Source organism: Mesoplodon mirus (genome assembly GCF_964341445.2).
Source record: "Mesoplodon mirus genome assembly, chromosome: 1".
Taxonomy (NCBI): Eukaryota; Metazoa; Chordata; class Mammalia; order Artiodactyla; family Ziphiidae; genus Mesoplodon; species Mesoplodon mirus.
The window spans coordinates 72,615,635-72,633,490 of record NC_138976.1 but is presented as its reverse complement, the minus strand read 5'-3'; the positions used below and the strand labels follow the sequence as shown (position 1 = coordinate 72,633,490).

At 44.9% G+C, this 17,856-nt stretch overlaps 1 protein-coding gene across 1 annotated transcript in view; it reads right to left on the bottom strand.

The window, feature by feature from the left end:
* Positions 1-16,093: 16,093 nt before the first annotated feature.
* GLIS3 (GLIS family zinc finger 3) overlaps positions 16,094-17,856 on the bottom strand; it is a 533,841-nt gene continuing 532,078 nt past the window's right edge. The window contains exon 10 of the mRNA XM_082612473.1: positions 16,094-16,227. Within this exon, the coding sequence (XP_082468599.1) occupies positions 16,124-16,227 (104 nt within the window). The 3' untranslated portion in view covers positions 16,094-16,123. The remainder of the gene's footprint in view (positions 16,228-17,856) is intronic.

Below are 17,856 nucleotides of genomic sequence, written 5' to 3'. Positions count from 1 at the left end.
CAGTGTTAACAATCTCATCTAATTCTCACAGCCTCCTGCAGTTATCCCCATTTTATCGAAAGAGCAACTGAGGCTCAGAGTTGCCTTGCCACATCCCAAATCTAAGCTCTACAGAAATATACAAGCAAGCAAAGATTAGTGTCCAAGCATGTTCACTGTGCACTGTCAGGACAAATTAATTGAAAATAAACCAGATGTCCATCATTAGGTATTTGCTAATAAATTGTGCTACATTTATACAATGGATCACTATGTAACATTTTAAAAAATGAGGTAGATTTTATGTGCTGATAAGAAGAGACGTTCAGGATATATTAAGTAGAAAAAAAATTCAAAACAATATGTATAGTATAACTCCAATACAGTTCTAAGACACTAAAATACATACATACACACACACACACACACATATATCCCCATGTGTACCAAACTTAACAGTCGTTGTCTCAGGGGGATGTGAATATGAACCTTCACTTTTTCTATTATATATTTTTTGCAAATTTAAAATTTTTTACAGTAACTATGTATTATTTTGTAAGTAACAGAACATGTGACAAATGAATTTTTAACTGAGCCAACTGATTAGTTGCTAAACCAGCTATAAAGGCAAGGGTCTCAGCTGTGTACAGGATGGGAGGGTGGAGATGGTGAGATTGTCCATGTTACTTAAGGGTTTTTTTGCCTCTAGGACAGAGATATTGAAATGAAAATCAATGAGTCACTCAAAGAGTACGGTCAGTGGGAGAGGGAAAAGGCAGGGAGCTTGGCATTCCATGAGAGGCTGGGTCCTCAGCCACTGGGGCCAGAGGGTTTACCTGCAGCTGAAGTCATGGAATAATGAGAGGGTTCCAAGCAGCAGAAGAGTCAGTGGTTGGTCACAGATTAGGAGATCAGGCAGAGGGATCAGGACCAGTGCCATGTGTTACAGAGGCTGGACCCCCATTGGAGACTGGGCGAGAGGAGACGGGAAGGCAGGGACTGGGGCCAGGCTGGGGGCAGGGCCAAGTTTTATTCTCAGGCACAGCTGCTCAGGCAGGAAGCTGCAAGTTATGATGTAGATTTTTTTTTCTTTTTAATGGTAAATATTCCTACCACAATTTATTGTTGATGAAAATTGTTTCTAGCTATAGGAATCCTATATTCCATGACCACAGATGGTACAGTTAAACGTACAAACACTGAAAGAGAGGCGGTAAAGCTTAGTGGAGAAGACTGTAGATTTGGATTTGGTGGTTTCTCAGGCAGCGTAGGCAAAGAGTTGACCCTGGACGACTCTAGAGGAGAATCTCTAATCAAATGTTTGGCTTTTGGCAAGTCCTCCTCAGAAGAAATGGCTTCAGTATTGATGGGAACATCCCAACCCAAGCTTCCCCCTGATTGGTGTATGGCCTGGGCTTTAGCTGTGGAGTTGTGGTGGTGGGAATCCCTCACGCTCTAACCCTGAAATGCTCAGGCTTTTGCTATAAAAGAGCAAAGACAGGGCTTCCCTGGTGGTGCAGTGGTTAAGAGTCCGCCTGCCGATACAGGGGACACGGGCTCGTGCCCCGGTTCGGGAAGATCCCACGTGCCACGGAGCGGCTGGCCCCGTGAGCCATAGCCGCTGAGCCTGCGTGTCCGGAGCCTGCGCTCCGCAGCGGGAGAGGCCACAACAGTGAGAGGCCCGCGTACCACACACACACACACACACACACACACACACAAAGTCACATAGGGCTTCCCTGGTGGCGCAGTGGTTGAGAGTCTGCCTGCCGATGCAGGGGACACGGGCTCGTGCCCCGGGTCCGGGAAGATCCCACATGCCGCAGAGCGGCTGGCCCCGTGAGCCATAGCCGCTGAGCCTGCGTGTCCGGAGCCTGCGCTCCGCAGCGGGAGAGGCCCGCGTACCGCAAATAAAAAATAATAAATAAAAGAGCAAAGACAGAATGGCTACAATGAACCAGCTCCAGTTTGTGCTGTAAGTCCTGTTGACGTGTCTAGAGAAAGTCAAAGGAAGCAACATTGCTCCTTAGCAAGTCAGAATGCCTGACTCCTACTGTTGGGCTGCACCCCACAGGCATTAAGCCCTGTACTTGCCCAGCCTCGAGACGGAAGAAAGAGCCCAGAGTTGGTGACAGAGACATCAGTGTTCTAATGGACTGGGGAGCTTACATGTCTGAAGCGAGGTCCTGGAGCGACATCCCACAGAGAGCAGACGTCAGACGGCAGTGGGCAGAACATGGCGGCAGCCTTCACGACTGGGGGAGGGGAGGTTACCAGTTACAGGAGGAATTGCCTTCAGGCTGTCTTGTTGGTTACCAGGGAAACTAGCAGAGGGGCATGTCCCTCACCACCCCTTTGATCAGCTATCATAGTGGAGATGTTCTAATTAGAACAATAACTAGCTGGGGCTGGAGGCAAGCACATGGGCATTTTGATTAGGCTCTATAATTAAGAGGGAAGGTCAGTTAGGTGAGTAGGGCATAGGTGAAGCAGGGACTGATCGAGCAGGGGATGTACAGAGAGCAGGAGAACAGCTATCTTGGGTGGCCTGATCAGACACCTACTCGACAGGAAGGACACCCTGGCTAAAGGGTCCACCATACTGTCATCTTTCCCTTTGTTTGAGGCTTGACGTTAGCAGCTCACTCTCCAAACTCCCCACCGTACTTGTGATGTCTGTGAATGCAGATGTCACAAATCACCTGCATTGAGGAGCTGTGCTTACAGAGGCAGAAATCTAGAAAGATCACTTCAGGCAATGAAGGAGGACGGTTTCCCCTGGAATGATCCTTCAACACCCATGTGAATTTTGGGCTAAGTCTCCTTGGTCAGTTCCCGTGCTAAAGACATGACTTTGGGGAAGTTTACAGAACAACCTGGCATATATCACAGTTGGGGTTTTTTCCTTCCTATTTTGTTTTGCTTTGCTTTCCAATATCAAAGCAATTCTAAGCCACTAGACATAGCTTCTATCCAATGACTTCAGATGAACAATTTCCAGATGTTCTACCTGTAATCTGTCCAAAATATAACAGTTGTATAGATGTACATGTCATCAATCCCTGGGGACACTATAGCATAACATTCTAGAGTGTAAGCTCAGGAGCCTGACTGCCTGGCATTGAACCCTGACTCTACCACTAGGGCAAGTTTCTAACTTCTTTGTGTCTCAGTTTTCTCATCTGTAAAATGATGATAATTACAGTACCAACCTCATAGGGATGCTGTGAGGATTAAATTAGTTAATTTTCTTTTTTACAAAAGTGTATGTAGAATAATAGTGCCTGCTATATTATAAGTGCTCGATAAATGGTAAGCATTGTTATTATTCAAGAATCCTGTCAGCTGTGTCTACAGGACCTCACAGGGCAGGAGTAAGTGGATGAATGGGCCTTGGGCATCATGGTGGGATGCTCAGCTTTATAGATCTAGAAAAGTGACCGCCTCAGGGTGATCACAGTTAAAGGGACCCAGGGGGATTATCCCACACAGACTAGACTCACAAACTCACAAAAGGGTTTCTTGCCCCTCTGCCAATGTGTTTACCTACAGCAAGGCAAGGGGGCCACCCAGATATTCATGTCACGGTATCCTTCCCTCATATGAAACGCTACACGGGAAAAAAAGTTTTTAAAGAAGTTTTAACCACATTTCGAGTTTTAATTAGAAGTTTACTTGGTGAACATGGCAGTAGAACTGTGCAGATTTAATGCAGTCATCCCCACCACATGAAGAGAATATTGGGTATTTGTGTACAAAAGGGGATGACTCTTCCAGCTGTCTGGTCAGGAAACTTCCTCTTGTGAACAGGGCTGACACAGCCCTCGTTCTGTTTCCACACAGAATGCCTCATTGTGATAACATACTTTCTCTGGGATTGTGGAGGGAAAAAAAAAAAAAAGGGAGGGTCAAGAGCTTTAGATATGCTAATGCTGGACCCTGGGTACATCTGAAACTTTTTAGACATTTCTGACAGAGTGGAATTTCCAGTGCACTGAATGAGGAGATGAAGATTTTGATGTATAGTAGGATGGAGGAATTTGTATTTACCTGAACTCTTCTAAAGGACAGCCTTTTGTAGAGTTGAAGACTGTTTTATGAGCCACTTGACATCAATGTGTGTGTTTTTTTGGGGTGTGGGGAAGTGTGGATACGCTCAGAGAGCAACAGGTAGTCAGTGGACTGCAGTCTGAGCAGTGTGGTTCTCGTCACTACAGGGCTTTCGTTTAACAGAGTTGGAAGCCAAGTTCAGACAAGTGAGTGCTATGTTAGGGTCAGAAGAAGTAGGACCATGTACTAAAGAGGTAGCCAGGAAGAGATGGACTTGTCAGATGTAGCTGTTTGAGGTTGTTGCCACATGGGGATTGGGGTTATAAAGAGAAAACTTTCTCTTACTTCACATCTTACCCTCCTCTTCCAGTACAGAGAGCCCTGCAGTGCCCATTGCCCAAGTGTTCTGGGATGCTGCCTATTTTTTTAAGCCCCATTCTCCACCTTTCCGAAGATTTTGTGAGCTCAGCTGCTAGTCTTTCTGTGAATTCCCTTTTAAATTAATTAATTAATTTATGGTGAAGCTAATTAGAATTGGTTTCTTTGTTTGCAGCCAAGAATTTTGAATGATACATTCTTATTTTAAAACATATCCTCTCTTTTCCTTGCTGTCCCTTCCTCCCTCTCTCTCTGTCCCACTCTGTCTGTTTCTCTGTCTCTGTCTGTCTGTCTGTCTCTCCCTGTTGGTGAGTTACACAAACACACAATGGCAATAAGGGAGAAAATCATGGCAAAGAGAAAATTATTTAAGAAGAGGACACAGCAAGAGGTGACTTCAATACACAAAATTCATGTTACGCATTTCCATGCCTTTTGTTTAGGTGGGAGCACATTTGAATCTAAGCTTCCTAGTAGCCAAAGTGATGATAGGAACACAATTTGTTACACAGTTCCGTGCCCACAGGAAAAAAACATAAACCAGTAGCTCCAGGAAGCCATGGCTGATGCTGACACCAAAGAATAATTTCTCCCATGGATCCTCCTAAAGAGGAAACAGTATGAAAAAGTAAACAACATCCTGCACATTATCTATGCACTAAATACAATACAGGTTCATAAAACTGCAGATGAGAAAAACTGAAGCTAAATCTAGCCCTTTCACCAAAGCATAATTCAGTGAGATCACTTCTGTGTACAATAAAGAAACACATCCCAGTTATTGGGATGGGGTCTGGCTTAATTTAGGGATAGATTTGAAAGAGTAAAGCTTCAGGCAGTTCTCATTTCACAAGGTATGCCTTCCAACTGATCTTTGGAAGCATACTGAGCCACATTAAATTTCAGATTATACTTTCTGACAAGTACCTGGAATGCAGCTATTCAGTGTTTGGAGGTTAATTATAAACTTATATGTTTCAACAGCTAACAGAACTGGGGTGAGGGCTGACATTTTTTTGTGAGATGTTAAAAATCTGAGAAGGCGATGTGCTTGAAGGGACAACCAACCCAGCTATCATCAGAGGTAGATCAAGGCAGTACCTATGCAGAAGGTCAAATCTTCTTAAAAAATAAATTAGGTGTATACACATGTTCACATCGGCACTATTCACTGTAGCCAAAAGGTAGAAGCAACACAAGTGTCCATCCAAAGATGAATGGATAAACAAAATGTGGTATATACATACAATGGAATAATATTCAGCCTTTAAAAAGGAAGGAAATTTGACATATACCACAACATGGATGAACCTTGAAGACATTACATTAAGTGAAATAAACCAGTCACAAAAGGACAAGTATTATATAATTCCTTTTATATGAGATGGCTTGAGTAGTCAAATTCATAGACAGAAAGTAGAATGGTGGCTGCCAGGGGCTGAGGAAGAGGAGAACAGAGGGCTAGTGTTTAATGGGTAATAGAGTATCAGTTTGGGAATGTGAAAAAGTTCTGGAGATGGATGGTGGTGATGGTGAATACAACAATGTGAATACACTGAATGCCACAGATCTGCACACTTAAATATGGTTAAAATGGTAAATTTCATTATGTATATTTTACCACAATTAGGAAATAAAGCATGGAAAAAAGTAAACCAGGAATCCTCCAATAAACGGATGAATGGCCTCAAAATTTGACACCACAGAGCCTCACCATATAATTTTAACTTGACAATCTTTAAAAGTAGGCATTGCCAAACACCCACCTTGGCTATAAAAAAATCTTAATAAATCTCCCAGGTTTAGAACGTCTAATTTTGAGCAATGAAGTTTCCTGGTGAGCTCTCCAAGATAAGCTGATTGCAAAATACACATTTGTGTAAATGGATTTATTGGCTTGCTGTCTTGGGTTGTTCACTAGAGCCAGTAGGGGCCATGATCTTATTAATCCTGACAACAACCCTGGATAAGTCAGGTCCATTTTGCAGATGAGCAAACCAAGACTCAGAAGATCAAATAGCCTTCATAAGGTCACCTAGCTAGGAAGCAATGGATCTTGGATCTTGTCCACATAGGCTATAGGAGGCCCATTATGTTTTATTACACCTAATGAATCTCCAAGCAGTGGAAATTTTACCCTGTATCCCTTTGCTGGGTTTTACAGGCTTTTGGGGGCTAGTACAAGACAAGTGAATTATAACTAAAAGTAGCCTGTTCTACCTCTCTGCCAACACCTTCAAAACTTCCATAGGGGTTGAGGACAGACAGGATATGCATGAGTTTCCTTCACCATTTCATTTTACTTTATTTTCTCATTAGTAAACATTACTGAAAATCTACTACGTGTCATACTGGCCTAGAAATTGGGGGATTAAAGCAATTCTCAGAGAAAATATTTGGTACATTTGAGTAGGAAAATCCCCTTGGATTTTCCCATCTCTGTCCTCAAGCTTTAGAGCACAGAGTCCATGGCAAGTCAGTTCAGAAAAGCCCCACTGGCTCACCTCCCACAATTCCCCAGGGAAATTATTACCCAATCAAGCCTGTTCCACATTCTATCCACTCCCCTCCAGCCCTTGCTAATTGCGCCGAATTACATAGCTCAAGAATTTCTCTCTCTCCGGGGCGTGTGTCATGAAAACACATTGTGTTTTGTCCTCTCCTGGGCTAATTAGGATTTGCTGAAGGAAGCAGCAGGGCTTGGAGCCCTCTGATCTTCCAGAGAGGCCCTGCCCTCATTTGCCTTCCTCACTGAATTTCCTTGACTCTGTCTTCCTCAGTTTGGACACCTCAGCTTCACTGGGAACCCGGTGCAGCCATCCTGCGGTCGGATATAAAAGGTCTCTCTTCCCTTTGTGCAGGTGCCTTGTACCTTGGCAGCCTAAAGAGTACTTGCCGAGTGTGCCAAAAGCTCAACTTATGCCGCTTTCTCCTTTTTGCTTTGCTTTAGAACAAGTTGTACTTTATGAAGTTTCAGTGGCATTTTTCAAAGCAGAAAGTAAGGGGTCTCCATGTATTCTTTATATGTGTAATGTGAGCACCTCTGAATTTTTTACACAATGTCTTCTGCCACATTGGTACATGAAATATTTATTAACTAACTGCAAGTTTATATTTGCCCAACTTTTAAAACTTGATTTCCTCGGGCTTCCCTGGTGGCGCAGTGGTTGAGAGTCCGCCTGCCGATGCAGGGGGCACGGGTTCGTGCCCCGGTCAGGTAAGACGCCACATGCCGCGGAGCGGCTGGGCCCGTGAGCCATGGCCGCTGCGCCTGCGCGTCCGGAGCCTTGCTCCGCAACGGGAGAGGCCACAGCAGTGAGAGGCCCGCGTACCGCAAAAAAAAAAAAAAAAAAATTGATTTCCTCTTGATGGTCATTAGAGGCAAAATAACTAGGTGTTTCATACCTTCTGTGTCCATGTCTTCTTTCTGGTCATGTCTTTTTTGTCTGGCCCTCCTGCTATTCTGCAATAATATTGTAGAAATATCTCAGTGCTGTTAAGAGTTGCTGTGCCGGATCAGATTAGGCGTACTGCCCCAAGTACGTTTAAAAAAACAGTGGAGTGTATTGGAGAGAGAAGCGGGCAGAAAGTCAGGAACCCAAGGTTCAAGTTATGATTCCATCATCAATATCCTTGGGAAAGTTACTCTACTTCTCTGAATCTCAGCTGTGCCATCTCTACAGTGAAAATGTTTTATCAGATGACATCCTGTTACTCTGTCTTCCTTTTGTTTCATCGACTGCTTGTTTATTTTGAGTTAAGAGATTTGGCGAGTTTTGTTGACATACAAATTGAAGAAATTTCGAGTTGATCATTATTTAGCCTTATTCTCCTCCCAACAAATGGTTGCCTTGAACCACCTACTTCAACCCAGCCAACTGTTTTTATTGACCCCGAATGAAAAGTCCTTTCGGCTCCACCTGGATTTGTGACTTCCCTTCTCTACCCTCCACCTCCTAGACTCTCCTGGCTCTGGATCACTGCCCTTTCTCTTGGAAGACAGGTTCTCTGCTTTTTCTCCTGTGGGAATTCATTCTATCCCTTCTTCAATGTTAATTTTATCCTACTCAGTAGCTAAAAACTCACCAATGTTTCTGGGAGAGATCTTTAAAATTCAGAGAGTCGTATATGAAGGTAAAACTTAAAGTAAATTCATATTAACATTTGATATTAATCACACGAATCCAGAAATAGACTCTTTTTAGAGAGAGAGGTACCTGCTATAATTCTGCTACTTGCCTTGGCTTGGAGGTTGCCATTTTGGACAGCAATGTGAGTTTCCTGTCTTTTTTTTCCTGCCTCTGTGAATAAGGAAATGCCAGAGACCTTCCCACCCCCTCAGCCAACCCAGTACTCCCTGTTCAGGTGCTTCTGCCAGCTAATTAACACCTCCTTCGCAAGCTGTAAATTGGACAGCAGATGCACATGAATGCAGAACCCACCGGGGAGTATCATGCTTTCTCTATACATATATTTCATGAAAGGCAGGAAGTGAAATCAAGTAGGCTGATGGGAAATTCATTTTGCCAGAATGGCCAGCCCCAGAATCTTAAATAAACTTATGGAGCTTTTAATGCAAAAGACATTTCTTATATCTTTGGAGGAGAGACCCTTTTTTGTTGTTGTTTTTCAAATGTAACCCAATGGGTTCTCAAAATTCCGAAAAATTATTAAACATCTTTGGGCAGCCCTAGGATGCTACCAGAGATGCAGGTACATTTGCACCCCTACCCTGGGTCCATTGAACATATTCTTCCAACCTCCAAGGACCAGGGTCTGGATCATTAAATCCCTGTCTCTAGTCTCAGCCTGCTCCAATCTATCCTTTATTTTGCTGCCAGTGTTCTGTGTACAAGCTAAAAAGATCATGTTACAGGCTTAACACAGTTTAATACTTCTCCAGATCTCATAGGATATATTCTAAACTCTTTAGTAGGGGTCCATGGCCCCTGAGGATCTGTTTCCTGCTTACCTTTCTCTCCTGATACCTACTCACATTGTGCACACCAGCCAGACTGAACTATTTGTAGTCCTTTGCATGGGAGATCTCTCACAGCTCTGCATTCTAAATCTGTCCGTGTCCCATTCTTACTCCAGAAGCCATAATTTCCACTTTCTCCAAAGAACATGGAAGTAATTTTTTCATTCACCTGCAATTCAGTTTAATTCAATTCAACAAAGTTTATTAAGGACCTTTTCTGTGTCAAACACTCTGCTATGCTCAGAAAATACAATGATGAATAAGTCATAAGCTCTCTGGGGAGAGGGCATACATCAGTAAATAACTATAATAAGCTTCGATGGGTCCTCATAGGGGGCATGCCCCAAGGCCTGTGGCAACACAGAAGGATTTATTCTTCAGAAATGGTAGCGAGGGGAGGGGAGGGCAACTGTGTTGGGGGAAAACTTCAGAGAGGGGGTGAACATTCAAACGGGTCCACTGTAGCTTTCTTATCTCTTTGCTTTGGTCTCATGATTCCTGGTGGGTAACTTTTTGTGCAAAACAGGAAGAAAACAACACAGAGATGGATCAACCAAATCGCATGGGATGGGCCCAGAGTGCTGAGGATATTAAGTATCATGAATATTGGAAAATGTGAAGAAATAATCCCCCCAATATGTCAGAAATTGGCTAACTTCCCTTTAAGTAGAACTTATCTTCCTTTCTGAGGGAGAAATGTTTATCTCTGTACATGTGCACATCCATATCTATAACAAATTGCTAAACAGTCTTATGTTCAAGCAAAAATGTAGAGGTTTGCAATCTATTGCTGAAGGAGTTTTAACTAAAATTTCAGAAAATTTTGAACATCTAGATAAATGTGTGAAAAAATGGAACAGGCAGGTGGCAAGAAATACAAAGCAGGTGCATTTAAGTTTTTACTTTTTCCTTACTAAGTAGCAAGTGATGACCTCAGCCAGGGTGTGCAAGGGAATAGACTGTGTGGATGTGGCCATATGGTAGCGTCCACTTCTGATTTAGGTGCCGGTCTTTGTCTCTGCATGTGGTTCTCAATGTGTGGTCCCCAATTAGCAGCACCAGCATCATGTGGGTGCTTATTAGAAATGCAGCATCTCCGGCCATTCCTCGAATCTACTGAATCAGACTGTGTGTTTTATCAAGATCCTCAACTAATTTAAGTGCACATTAAAGTTTGGCCATAACCCAAGAGGGGAAGGGGGGTGTGGGATGAATTGGGAGATTGGCATTGACATATATACACTGCTATGTATAAAACAGATAACTAGTGAGAACCTACTGAATAGCGCAGGAAACTCTACTCAGTGCTCTGTGGTGACCTAAATTGGAAGGAAAACCAAAAAAGAGGGGATATATGTATATGTGTAGCTGATTCACTTTGCTGTACAGCAGAAACTAACACAACATTGTAAAGCAACTATACTCCAAAAAAAATTTTAAAGAAAGTTTGACCATCCCTATGTTACCTCATTCAAACTTCACAACATCCCGATGGGGTTCTCAACTCTGGGCCTCAGGCCTCAAGTACACAGGAAATGCCTGATGAAATCCCTTACAGTGCGTGCATTCACGTGTATAAAGCATCTTAGTTAAGAGAGGTGCCCCAGATTGTACTTACTTGCATATCCTCCCCTATCACATATGTGTACCACACACATTTTGAGAATCAATAAAAAATGTTTTCCCCATTAAAACTTCTCCCCGACTCTCCCCCAACACACACACACACACACACACACACGTACACACAACTGTTATCAACTTTTAAGTAGCATTTATAAAGTCAGTGGGCAGGAAGGGGATACTTGTCAAAGGGGTACCTGATTTGTCTTGGTGGAATAAAGAAAACTTAAATTCCTGCACACAAGTTGTAGTGAGAAGGGAAGCCTAGTTAGCCCTCACACCTTTATTGTTTGTTTCTGTTGTTGTTGTTTTCTTTTAAATGTTACCTTATCAGTGGAAGACAATTGCCAAACCACTCCTAACCCCACTGAGGGAGACCAGCAGTAACCAGGACAGGCATGCCAGCAGCCCGCATTTCTTGCTTCAGCCCAAAGATACCTCAGTTCTCAGCTGATTTTAGATCGAAGAAGTAATGTATACAGACTGTGAACAGCCCAGTCAATTTCCTCAACAAATTTCATTTCTTCTCGTTCTCCAAATCTCTCTCCCCACTCTTTCCTCTTAAAGCAGTGTTACTTATTTCTGAAGGGGACAATTAAATACCGAGGAACTATTGGAAGAAGCAGGTCTGCCAGACAGTAGTCAACTGGGGCAGGTTTGGAGAAGCATCCTGCTGTCTAAGGGTCGCTACCCACTTATTACTAGTATACGGTAATCCTGGAACTACTGGGCTCCTCTTGATATTAGATTCATGATTTTGGCTTTCAGAGTGGCTTGATTGCTAGGCTGCCATGGATAACTTTTAGAGCCCAGAGATCTCCCTTTATTGTCCCCTCACTCATTGCAGGGGGGCGGGTCCAGTTAACTAAACTACCAAGCGCCGGGAGGAATTGATCAGACCAGAGGTGGGTACCTGAGTCAGGATGGATACCTCAGAAGGCCTTCTTTGTGGATTTGAAATCCAGATTGATAGGACACATATCCACATCTATGTCTATGTTTATGTCTATATCTACACCTACATCTACATCTATATTTATCCATGTGTGGAGAAAGGTTGACTGACTTACTGTCTTTCTTTATGCTGGTAAAGCATAAACCTTGAGATGTAGGATGGATGGGCATCATTTGCCAGTTGTGTGGATCAGAGAAGCAGATGAGGCAGGTCTGCAGAAACAGAAGAATAGAACAGCCAGGCCAAAATGAGTAGAGATGAAAGATGAGAGAGGGAGAGCGAGCTGGGTTAGCATTTCAGTTCCATTCCTGGTATCTCCTTATTTTGTACCATGTCTTTTCAATAACTTTCCCTTCACTGCTTAAGCAACTCAGCGTAGCTTTTGTTGCTTATAAACAAAGAGTATATAAGTTCCACCTGGCTGTGCAGAGCTGTTCTTTTACCTGACAGCTTGGCTTTAGCCCCAGTACTCTGCTCTCTGCACCTGTCCTGAGATTGCAGCCCAGAGGAAGGAAGGCCAGGAGATGAAGTCTTGGTATTGTCCTGTGGGCTGCAGCCTCTGAGTAGAGGCTCCCCTGCCTGCATGATCCCTGTGGCTCCCATGCCTCAGGATGGCACGTCCCATTGACTTCAGAGCTCTCCTGGAACTTCTCTCAGGCAGCACAGAAGGCGACCTTGTGATAGGTCGCTTCCTGGATCCATCTTCTGGGTGGAACATTAATAGAGCCAACCACCAGGTGGATGACTCTGGCTGTAGAGCTCTTCTTGGCCTGGGAAGGTGAGGGACAACACAATTTCATAGCAAATTTTCCAATGAACGCTGCAGGGCTGAGGTGTGAAATGACCCCAGAAGGAAATCAATCATGGATCCTGGGAAAAATCCTGGAATAGGAAGCCAAGTGACAGCATGAAAGCATGTCAGAGCTGTACAGATCATCTGTTTCCTCTCCTTGAATTTTATAGTTGGGGAAGGGAAACCAAGATTTATTAAGGGCCCAGCCATGTGACAGGCACATGAATCCCTAAGAACCCCGTGGCTCAGGTTATTATCCTCATTGTGTAGATGAAGAATCTGAGGTTCAGATAGTCAAGTAACTTGCTTAAGTGGTGAAGATGGAGTGGATTCTGAGACCATCTCACGCTAGAGCTCAAGCTCTGGTCAGAAGTGACTTGGCCATAATCTCCCAGAGGGAGCCTGGTCTCAGGAGCCCAGACCAGTGCCCTTCACCTCTCTCCATGCTGCCTCTATCATGGTGCAACTGGCATGGCTGGAGAAGCACTGATCTCAGGTCTGATGGTCAGAGCCCAGCCAGGCAGCCTGAGATCTACTGCAAAGAGAAGAATGGAACAAGAGACCATGAGTTCCCAGAGCAGCTTTGCCTCTACCGTGAGCAGTGAGCAAGCCTGACCACTAATAGCTCAGCACAGCCCAGTCAGATTTTGATAAGGGCAAAGATTCTAGAAAGCCTGGGAGCAGAGGGAAAGTGACCACAGTATAAACAGAAGAGCCCAGGCTTTTTGGTCTGGTCATCTCACTTACTAGCCTTGGACAAGCTGCTGATGCTGCATCTTGGTTCCTGTGCAGTAGCAAAGGCACCTGAACTGGATAGTGTCCAGTGATGGAGCTCTGGATTACTCAGGCATCCGTGGGGGACTGGAGCACAAATGCGCCTGTTCCATCATGAACCCTAGGCCTCAGACATAAACCCTTTCTGTGGACATGAATCTGGCCTTTTGAAAGACTAAGTGGGAGTGAGCACAGGGTACAAGCTAGGGAGAAGGGAGGGGATGATTTGGAGTTGATGATGGAAGACCCAGCTGTGTGGGTGAGCTACACAGATGTGCCCCCCAGTACCCCAGAGAGACAGCTTAATGTGCCATGCAGATGTGGAGACAGGGGTGAGGGGCACCCTGTGAAGCAACTCTTCAGTGTAATGGGTCATGCTATATACATGGGCAACAAGGACTGAGCTGTACAGATGTTCCATGGACCACATGCGGGGACATGGTCTAGAGATGTTCACTGGGGACTGAAGAGCACAGCCAAGTCAGGAAGCTCTTGGATTAGAAATAACAACGCATTATTTTGTTTTTAAAAGCATCAGACTACAACAAATGTTTGCACTGTACACCATTTGCTGTCTGGCAACTGTCTAGGTATTTGTTGAGTCCTGATGCTCTGACATTCCTTAAAGAGTTTTCACGGGCTTTCGAATCTCCACTGCACACCTTCTCTCCTGGTACTTTGAGGGCCTACTGACTCCAGGCTCTAAGCATCCCCCCAGGCCCACCTCTAACATTTACAGGGCCCCAGGGCAAGACTGCAAATGGAAGCCCACAAACTCAGAGATCTAAATATTTTAAAATTCCAAAGAAAGCTAAAACAATTGTTAACAAATATACTTTCTTAACGACCTGGAAGGTCAGGTTTGATTTAGAATGATCAGAGACTCCTTGGATTTCTTGGCCAGAACCTGGTGGTACCAGGAAAGCCAGTCCGGCCTCCAGCCTGTAACCCACCCCTCTTCTCTCCAAAATGCTGGTTCTGGTTTCAGCCATGAGGAGACTTTATGCTCAGTTATGGACAGCCCAGTCTCCATGTCTAGCTTCACCCACAATCCCTCTTAACAGCCACTCTCTGGCTACCTCGCAGGCCCAGACCTGATCCACTCTCAGGAGGATGGGCTTGAGGAAGAAGACTGTGCCGGCCCTGGAAGCAGTGTGGGACCATTTGGACTGGGAATTTGGAGTTTACAAATACCTGGGCTGGGTCTAGAAGTGGAAGGAAAGTGGGTTTGGGCTGGAGACATACCTTTGGTCACATGAGCTCCTCACTTTGTGGGGCAGGGCATGGCTGGAGGATGGTCAGAGGGGAGCCTTTGGTGCACAGGACCCAGCACAGAAGATCCTCTTGTTTGCTTCCAAAGGCAGTACTATCTATCCTGATGGTCCCAGGAAGATGCCAAAGAGGTGTCTGCTTGTACTACAGGTTGCTCTGAGCTCTAGATACAGACAGACCTCTGTGGGCAATGTCATCTGGGTGATTTTATGACTTGTTTGCTCTCCAGACTAGCTCATTTCCTTCCTGCTTCCATGCACTCATCTCAGAACTATAATCCTTTCTGTGGTCTCCTCACAAATTATCATTCTACTCTGGGTGCAGGATCAGTAATTTTTAAAAAAATGGTGGTCACTCTTTAGCAAGTACGTTACATGTAACTGGGACTATGCCAGATATCTGCATGATCTCACTGCCTGTGAGATGAACGTGATTACTCCTGCTGGAAGAATAAGAAATGGGCTCAGGGCAGTGCAGTTGAGGAATTATTTCTGCTGCTGCAAAGGGTGTAAGTGACAGAGAACAAGGTCTGCCTGACACCAAACCTGTGACAGTCCTTGATGCCTCCTGGATGAGAGAAAAAGCAATAGGTCATCTACCGCCTTATCTCCCTCAAAATTTCTCCCCACTCTTTCCCAGGAAGGAGTGTGCTAGCCTTGAGAGAAAATACTCTTGAGATGCTGAAATCCCAGTGACTCACGTGTGTGTGTGTGTGTGTGTGTGTGTGTGTGTGTGTGTGTGTGTGTGTTTTAGAGCTACCAGGGGAAGGGCTGAGTCAGAAATCCATTTTCAATAGTGTGTGTGTGAATGTATGTCCCCAATATGCTCTTTATTACAAACTGGGAAGCAAAATGATGGGAGACCTATGCTTTTTCCTAACACCCTCTGTGGCAGGAACAGAGCTATGCTGTTCAGACCCCCAGCTACACTGTGTGTGGTTAGATGACACTATTAACTTCTTCAGTGTCCTCTCAGCTTTCTGGCTCTCTGGAAGGACCTCAGCCAATGAATGACCAAGAAAGTGATAGCCAAGACACACCCTTCTCAGGATGGACTTCAGCAAGGGGGTGGTACAATGGCCTAGCTATTTCCACCCAGCATGGCACTCTTGTAGTGGGTAAGAGCAGTCTCTGGCAGAACGTCTGTCCAGTTAGCATCACAGTCTGATGGTGCCTCATGCCCAATCCAGCTTCAGCCCCTTTCCTTTCACTGGGGTCACTCTTCAAAACTTCTTCAGAATCGTTTCCACTCCCAACTCTGCCTCAGCATCTGCTTCCTGGAGAACCCAACTGCCAACGACCTTCCAGAGCCTCATACTTCACAGACAACCAGAGCAAACCATTTGAATCGCCAGTCCACTGGAATACAATGACATAAGAACAGGGATGATGCTGTGTTTTCTTTCTTGCATTATCACAGCACCTAGAACAGTAAGAGGCACACAGTGAGGGGTATGGAGCTCAGTAAACAATGGTTAGGTGAATGAACGAAACCCAAATCTCTGCATTTGCACACATTGGGATCAGCGGGGTCTATGCCAGTGCATCCTGTCTCCCCCTCCAGTTCACTACCTCTTCCTTCTGCTACACTGACATCCACCCCCTTCCTTCTGTCTGCCTTTCTCTCCCTTCCTCAGTTACCTGAGAATTTATGTTGGGCACGGTACCCTGCGCTCAGAATCACCTTCTGCAGTTGCTCCAAACCAGCTGGCCATCTCCTCTTCTGCTTCTCGTCCTCTTCTGCTTTCTCTGCCAGCTGGTACCATTCACAGCACCCACTTCCACCTGTTGGGGGCCAACACCCACCCCGAAGGCTCTACTCACCTGTGTCGACTTAAAAAAATGTATAACATGAGAGTTGTGACAAGTTTTATTTGGGGCAAAATGAGGACTATAGCCCGGGAAACAGTATCTCAGCTCTGAGAAACTGCTCCAAAGAGGTAGGGGGGATGGTCAGTATATATGTGATTTTGGGTGAAAGGGGAGTACATGCAATCAAGCACTTATTTTTTTTTAACATCTTTATTGGAGTATAATTGCTTTACAATGGTGTGTTAGTTTTTGCTGTATAACAAAGTGAATCAGCTATACATATACATAATCCCCATATGTCCTCCCTCTTGCATCTCCCTCCCACCCTCCCTATCCCACCCCTCTAGGAGGTCACAAAGCACCGAGCTGATCTCCCTGTGCTATGTGGCTGCTTCCCACTAGCTATTTTACATTTGGTAGTGTATATATGTCCATGCCACTCTCTCACTTTGTCCCAGCTTACCCTTCCCCCTCCCCGTACCCCCAAGTCCATTCTCTGTGTCTTCAAGCACATCTTTTTTTTTTTTTTTTTTTGCGGTATGCGGGCCTCTCACTGTTGTGGTCCCTCCCGCTGCGGAGCACAGGCTCCGGACGCGCAGGCTCAGCGGCCATGGCCCACGGGCCCAGCCGCTCCGCGGCTCGCGGGATCCTCCCGGACCGGGGCACGAACCCACGTCCCCTGCATCAGCAGGCTGACCCCCAACCACTGCGCCACCAGGGAAGCCCCAAGCACATCTTTTTGCAGAAGGTTTCTGCTAGTCTCATGAAGGTTTCTGCTAGTCATGAGGAGCAGTCGTCACCATGAAGGATTTTAGTGCTTTTGTAGATTTGAGCAGATACAAGAATTGGGCTCATAAAATCAGCTCCTGAGAATATCTAACTCCCTGAAGACCTGTTCTGCCAGTGTTTCCCAGAGCACAGAGCGCCTCATTTCTACTCTCCACCCTGAACTCCTTTCAGGGGGTGTTGAAAGTCAGCAGCTGCAGCAGCACATGATGTAATACTTGTAGAGGTGGATGGCAAGTGCCAATGGCAAGTGCCAATTTGTAGTTGACACCTGTCTCTGAAGTCATGTTCCCAAACTGTGTCCTAAGGAACACTTACCTAACAAGGCACTTATTTTTAAAATTGTCTTCTGGGTGTCAGGCACCCTATTAGGCACTCTGTTTACATTATACTTTTTTTTTTAATTGTGGTAAAATATACCTAACATAAAATTTACCATTTTAACCATTTTTGA